This window comes from Apaloderma vittatum, unplaced genomic scaffold (genome assembly GCF_000703405.1).
Source record: "Apaloderma vittatum isolate BGI_N311 unplaced genomic scaffold, ASM70340v1 scaffold13487, whole genome shotgun sequence".
Classification (NCBI taxonomy): domain Eukaryota; kingdom Metazoa; phylum Chordata; class Aves; order Trogoniformes; family Trogonidae; genus Apaloderma; species Apaloderma vittatum.
Window position 1 is genome coordinate 5099 of NW_009727890.1, and position 6292 is coordinate 11390.

Consider the following 6292-nt stretch of genomic DNA (forward strand, 5'->3'; position numbering starts at 1 on the left):
AGCCTTTCTAAAGGAAGGAGTCCTAAATAAGTACGTATAGTTCACAATATCCTCTAGATGATTCAGAGCTGTGCCATACTGAAGAGTTCATACCGAACTATGCCAAAGAATAATTACAGTTGAAAGGTTAAACTCACATTTCTGAAGCATCTTATGGGTTTTCTACTTGATGCACAATTTAATAGGAGGTAAAAACTTTGCATTTATAATTGTGACCTACCATCGCTGAGAGGCAGGTTAAGCCTTCCAGTCTTTGGTTATGCTCTGCCCAACTGAACAAAATCAGCTGATATTGTAGTTTAAGGTCACCCGGCCAGAACAAGAGCAATGAAGCCACTCACTCACACCCAGCCCTTGCCCCTTTAGGGATGGGGAGGGAGAAAATTCAACAGAAAGACTCAAGGATTGAGATTACGACAGGGAGAGTTCACTCAGCACTTATGGCCGCAGGCAGAAACCAGAGTACGCTTGGGGAGAAAACATAAATTTATCACTACCAGTTCAACTAAATCAGCTAAGTCAGAGTAGGATAGGGAGAGAAAGAAATATAAACAGATCTTGAATACACTTCTCTCCATTCTTCCCAACTACCTCCTCCCTCCCAGCAGTGCAGTGGAAGGAGGCTGCAGCCTGGCCATTACTCATTGTCCATCGCAATCCTTCCTCCTCGGGAAGAGGACTCCTTGCAGTCTTTCCCTGATACCACGTGGTGTCCACTTCACAGGAGACAATCCTCCACAGGAGTCCTTCCCACCAGCATGGGATTCACCCACAGGCTGCAGTGTCCGCGTGCTCCAGCACAAGTCCTCCTTGGAGTCTCAGTTTGCTTCAGGCACATCCTTTGCTCCTGTGTGTTCTCTCTCCCCTGGCACGGGGCCTTCCATGTGCTGCTGCATCCCCAGTCTTGTACCACCATCGATCTCCTTGGTCAGCAGAACCTCACCCCGCCATCTCACTCACAGGCCTCCAGGGAACGGTCTGCTCCAGTGCCCTTGTCCGCAGCCTTTCTCACCAACTGCATGTTTTATTCTCCACTCACCTCACCCTCCTCTCCAAAACAAAACAACTGCCCAGCACAAAAAATGCAGCAAAGACTTGTCCAGCAGATTGCCCCTCTTAAATACATTGATTGCAGAAGCAATGATTACCCTGACTTTGGCCAGAGGTGAGTCTGACTTCTTTTACCTGGGGCTGAGGGAGACTGGAAGTCACATGAGAAGCCACCTCCCACAGCCCTCCTGCCAGACACAAGCCCATCACAGCTGACAATAAAATTCAAGTTTGAATAAGGGAGTAAATATTGGCTGGCTACTCTGTTATATAATGTCCTAAGTATTTTTTCCCATCTATGGGGGTGACTAAACATCACTTTTCTTCCCTCACTGTCTTAGACCTGATGGGGAGAAAAAAAACTTGCAAAACATTACAGTGACATTATTTGAACCAACAGTCTGTTGTATGTAAAGGTGACAACTGAACTCTTTGAAGTATGTAACTGAAAAGTAACAGGTAAACTGCCATTACTTTGTGGGGCTCACACTAAGGCCATCAGAGGTATTCAGTACACTTGTTAAGGATTAGACATGCCTCAGTGTTACAATAAGGGAATAAAACCCAGATGTATGGGAGAGAGTGCTTAAGGTGCTCTCTCAGCACACGGTTTTAAATGGTTGCTCTTGGAGAACTTTGCTATGTTGAAAGCAGCTTAAATGTTCCTTTCAGAAAAAAAAAAAAAAATCAACCAACCCCACCATTCAAAACCTAAGGTTTTCAAAGCTTTAGAACAAATCTAAACTAGATCTTCCAGAAGCTGAATGCTTAACATGTCAGTTCTCCAGCAACACTTAGCTTAAAAGCATGTAGTTTTAAATTCAAGAGCACTGAAGGCGCTAGGTGTTCAACAGGTGGGAAGAGATAAGAAAGTTTACCTTTGACTAAAATTCATTAAAGAGTACTCACACGGATTCCTTGTATCTTTTCTACCAAAATTAGTCTTGGTCTCAATGGGAGTATTCTAGTAATTACTGAAAACATCACTGCACAAATCAGAAGCATTTGAGTCACACGCCACTAGACAGCACTTTTTCCATGGAAAGCAGTAGGTAACCCTAATTGGTAACGGATGCAGCACGTGTTACGAGCACGTCCACAGGGATATGGCACAGGCCAATGAGCACCACATCAACTTAATCTGCTAGGAGAGGAGGACTAGGTTCCTGATTGTGGTATATAGTTCAGTTCATCCACGACCTCTGTTTCCAGGTAAAAACCACAAGTGATTGCTTGCAGAAGTACACTGTCCTGGTCTGCAGCTCATGGGGATCAATGGTGATGTGATCCTTTTGGCTGATTAGGTCCTCAATGGCAGGAAGGCAAAACACCAAGGAAAAGACATATCGTGAGTCTTGCTGTTGCTTCTGACATTTCCTGTTACTTCGTCAGTTTGAACAGACATCAAACTCTGGGTTGAAACACAGTCCAAAAGCCTTTTCCAAGGATATTTACCGAGTATGAGTTTCATGTGAGTAGTCTTTACGAACAGACTTAAAAAACTGAAGGATTTCAGATGCAGAGTATCTTCCTGAAGCATCTCTTGAAAGCATCTTTTTGATTATGGGTGCCTGCAAAAAGAAGTTATGTGTCAATAAATTATTTTTTTATGATTAAATAAGCTAACTGAAGTAATGTATTAAAATCCCATACCTCTCCTGGAAATTGGCTGCTGAAACTCTCTGGAAGTTTACCTTCTCTAACATCAGGCCATAGCTGAAATTCATAAAAGATAACAGTTTCATTATATTTTCATTGATTATGTTCTGCATCTCACTTTATGACCCACATAATTTACTTAAGTAATCGTGGAAATTCAAATCTAGAAAAAGGTAAGGCTTCCAAAAGAAAGTTTAAACAGTTTGAAAGTTTTTTTTCCATTTAGTTGATCTTTGTTTTGTTTTATCTAGTCTTTTCATCAACTGTTGTCCTTAAAAGCTTCAAACTCTACAATGAAGTATTTGTTCCAGCAATCCTCTCTATTTCAGAACCATTATCTTTCTTTCATTATTTTTTATATCTTTTTACCACATTAAAAAACCAAACAAACAAACAAAACAAAAAACCAAGAGGACTAAGTTTCCTACTCTGGATGTTAGTATCTGCAATGTAAGCAAGTGTGCTTCCTCCTTTTTACCTTGTTCAGTACCACATGCTTATTTCTGTGTCACTGCATAAAATGCTACATGGAGTTCAAAGCAACTGACATACAGAGGATTACTAATTAGATACTTTCAGAAACTGTTGCTAGGTAACACATATTTCTCCACATGATGTAGCTTTCTGGGTAAACAGAGCAGTCCACATCATTCAGTTTGCTCTTAGCTAGTGTAAGGTATGTCTGAAGAAGATGACAGTCATATGTCTTTTACTCTTGGGTAGGCATCCTGAATCATTAGCTAGTCTTAGAGATGATATAGCCTGGCTTAGCAAGACCTTATAACCAGTATCCAGCAAGACAACAGCTCCCATAAACTTCCAAGTTTTTTCCCTACTCTTCAGCAGTAACTTTAGGCCTGTGACCCTGCCTGCTGGTGATTACCAGGTGAACCTGTTACTCAGCTAATAATCAACTTTGCTTTTGCATGATGTCCTCTCAACAAGTCTTGCCAGCACCATACAACAGAGTTTATCATACTCTGTTAAATGAAGTTATTTTCTACACTGATGGAGCAGCCCAAGACTATCCTAGGACTTCCCATCTGCTTGACTTCCCCATCTGCCTACAGACACAAAATTTTTATGCCTTAAGGAAAAAAGACTAGATAATTGGTCTTCCCTTTTTGACTGTAAACACCATGAGACTGTGGAAACATTTGCAGTCAGTTGTGACCAGGAACAAGATATCTTAAAAAAAAAAATATAAAGTAGCTAAATTGAGCCAAGTTGAACCTGCAAGTCAAGCAGGCACATTGGTATGGTTTTTGCATATTGGCAAAAGGACCTAGCTAACAGTGTTCAAGAACTGCATCCAACCACGTACATGTATCATGGAATTACTTTAGGCAAGATACTCAGCAGCTACATTGCAGTCCTACAAATAAGTAGGTTTGAGCAGACAAGCTGTTACACTAATAATATGCAAACTACCAAGAAAAAGCAAGACACAGATAACGTTTCAAAGAAACCTTCAATAACACTCATTTTCTTCTTGAAGTGACATATTTTTCAATTAAAGCTACATATTCCAAATTGCTTTTGTTTTCATTTTGGAAAACTGCAAGTGTTTGGGCTTGATAGAAACTTTGTTCTTGCTCCACTGTGCAGCAAAGATGAGAGCATAGCAAAGACAAAACTCTCCCATTCATAATATTTATTTTATAAAATTACAAAAATATTCCCTTCAAATAAACCACTGCTTTTTTCAAAAGCTTGAAATCTTTTTTTTGCTAGACAGTATTGTTTAGCATGCTCAGGTTTTTGTGTATATATCAGTAGGATAAAGTGAAACAACCCAGTAATATTTTACTTCAGTCATTACATTTCAACCAAGGTGTGAGTACTTACGGGCCTTAGAGAAATGAATCAAGGGGAAAATGTAAATAGACACAGTACTCTAGATATATAGATCCTTTTTAGCATGCAGTCGGCATGCCATACCAGCAGCAAGGCAAAACAATGACAGACTTTTCTTAAAGGATTACATACCTTCATTTTCTCATGACAGCTGACTGCCGAAAGAATTTCAAACCAAACTAATCCCAGTGCATAAATATCTACTTTATTTCCGTAACTGTCCCCAGCCTACAAATATTAGAACAATATCAGTGTCAAATCCAACTGGACAGCACTTCTTAAAGCAAAATTTAAGTACATAGAAATTTCCACCCCAAGCCTACAGAACTAGCCCTACTTGATCTTGCTATTATTTGTTAAACCGTTCTGCTACAGACCTCTTTAATAGTGATTATTATGTCCTATTAAACTCTGAAATTAAGACAAATTAGACAAAAATTAAGAAAAAAATTAGACAAAAAGCATGCCATTATCTGTCACAAATAATGAAACAAAGTGGACAACTCAGATGCCACAGTTAACAGAGGTCCTAAATTCAAACTGAAATACACATCTGCCAGCCTGGTTTTGCAAGAGCATTCCTTACAGCACACAGTGTCAGACCCTGTAGGTTAGCACAGCAAAATGAAATCACCACACTTCTAAGCAGCTTTCAGGAGGATACAGTTATCCTTGCACACTGTCATACCAGGGAACTTTATGCAAGTTGATTTACTGCTGAGATCAGGATTGAGAACATCCAGTGTTGAGTTTATAATGCAAATCTAGTTACAGAGACATTAATATAGCAGGATAATTACCTGTTCTGGTGCCATATATGATTTTGTTCCTCTGTTCTGAGTCTGAGTCTCATAATCCACAGAAGTCACAAGACCAAAGTCACCTATTTTTATTTTATCGTCACGTGATAGGAATATGTTCTGAGGCTATATATTAAAAAAAATTATAAAATCATCATATGACCAAGGTTTATCATCATGTGTAATCGGCCACAGAAGTGGTCCCCATAAAATGTGATAATTGTTCAAATTAGCATTAAGGAGCTGATGGGGCAAGAAATAAAAAAAAGTTCAACTAATTTTTAAAAGCACAAACCAAAGTTAAAGCAGTACATGCCATAGTCACTGCAACCTTTTTTTCCATTAGCTCAGTCATAACTGTATTGTGCTTTAATGCTCTTCACATGCACTGTGCATATAACATTTCATACACAGAAGTCCTTTTTAGTCTTCAATCCTAGTCCTGGGATTTAATATATGTGGGCAAAGCACTTAAGTGCACTGCACTCACAGAATCACAGAATTGTTGAGGCTGGAAAAGACCTCTGAGATCATCAAGTCCAGCCTATGACCCAACACCACCACATCAGCCAGACCACGGCACTAAGTGCCACATCCAGCCTCTCCTTAAACACCTCCAGGGACGGTGACTCCACCACTTCCCTGGGCAGTGCATCCCAGTGCCTGAGCACCCTCTCTGTGAGGGACTGCTTCCTGAGATCCAACCTAAACCTTCCCAGGCCATGTCCTCTTGTCCTGTCACTGGTTGCCTGGGAGAAGAGCCCGACCCCCACCTGACTGCACCCTCCCTTCAGGCAGTTGTAGAGAGTGATAAGGTCCCCCGAGTCTCCTCTTCTCCAGGCTAAACAGCCCCAGCTCCCTCAGCCTCTCCTCACAGGACTTTCCCTCCAGCCCCTTCCCCAGCCTCGTTGCTCTCCTCTGGACCC

At 40.8% G+C, this 6292-nt stretch overlaps 1 protein-coding gene across 1 annotated transcript in view; it reads right to left on the bottom strand.

The window, feature by feature from the left end:
* Positions 1 to 2501: 2501 nt before the first annotated feature.
* Positions 2502 to 6292, bottom strand: part of EIF2AK2 (eukaryotic translation initiation factor 2-alpha kinase 2) — a 21391-nt gene continuing 17600 nt past the window's right edge. The window contains exons 12-15 of the mRNA XM_009873871.1: positions 5367 to 5492; positions 4699 to 4794; positions 2704 to 2766; positions 2502 to 2621 (exon numbers count right to left, since the gene is read on the bottom strand). Coding sequence (XP_009872173.1) covers positions 2502 to 2621; positions 2704 to 2766; positions 4699 to 4794; positions 5367 to 5492 — 405 coding nt within the window. The remainder of the gene's footprint in view (positions 2622 to 2703; positions 2767 to 4698; positions 4795 to 5366; positions 5493 to 6292) is intronic.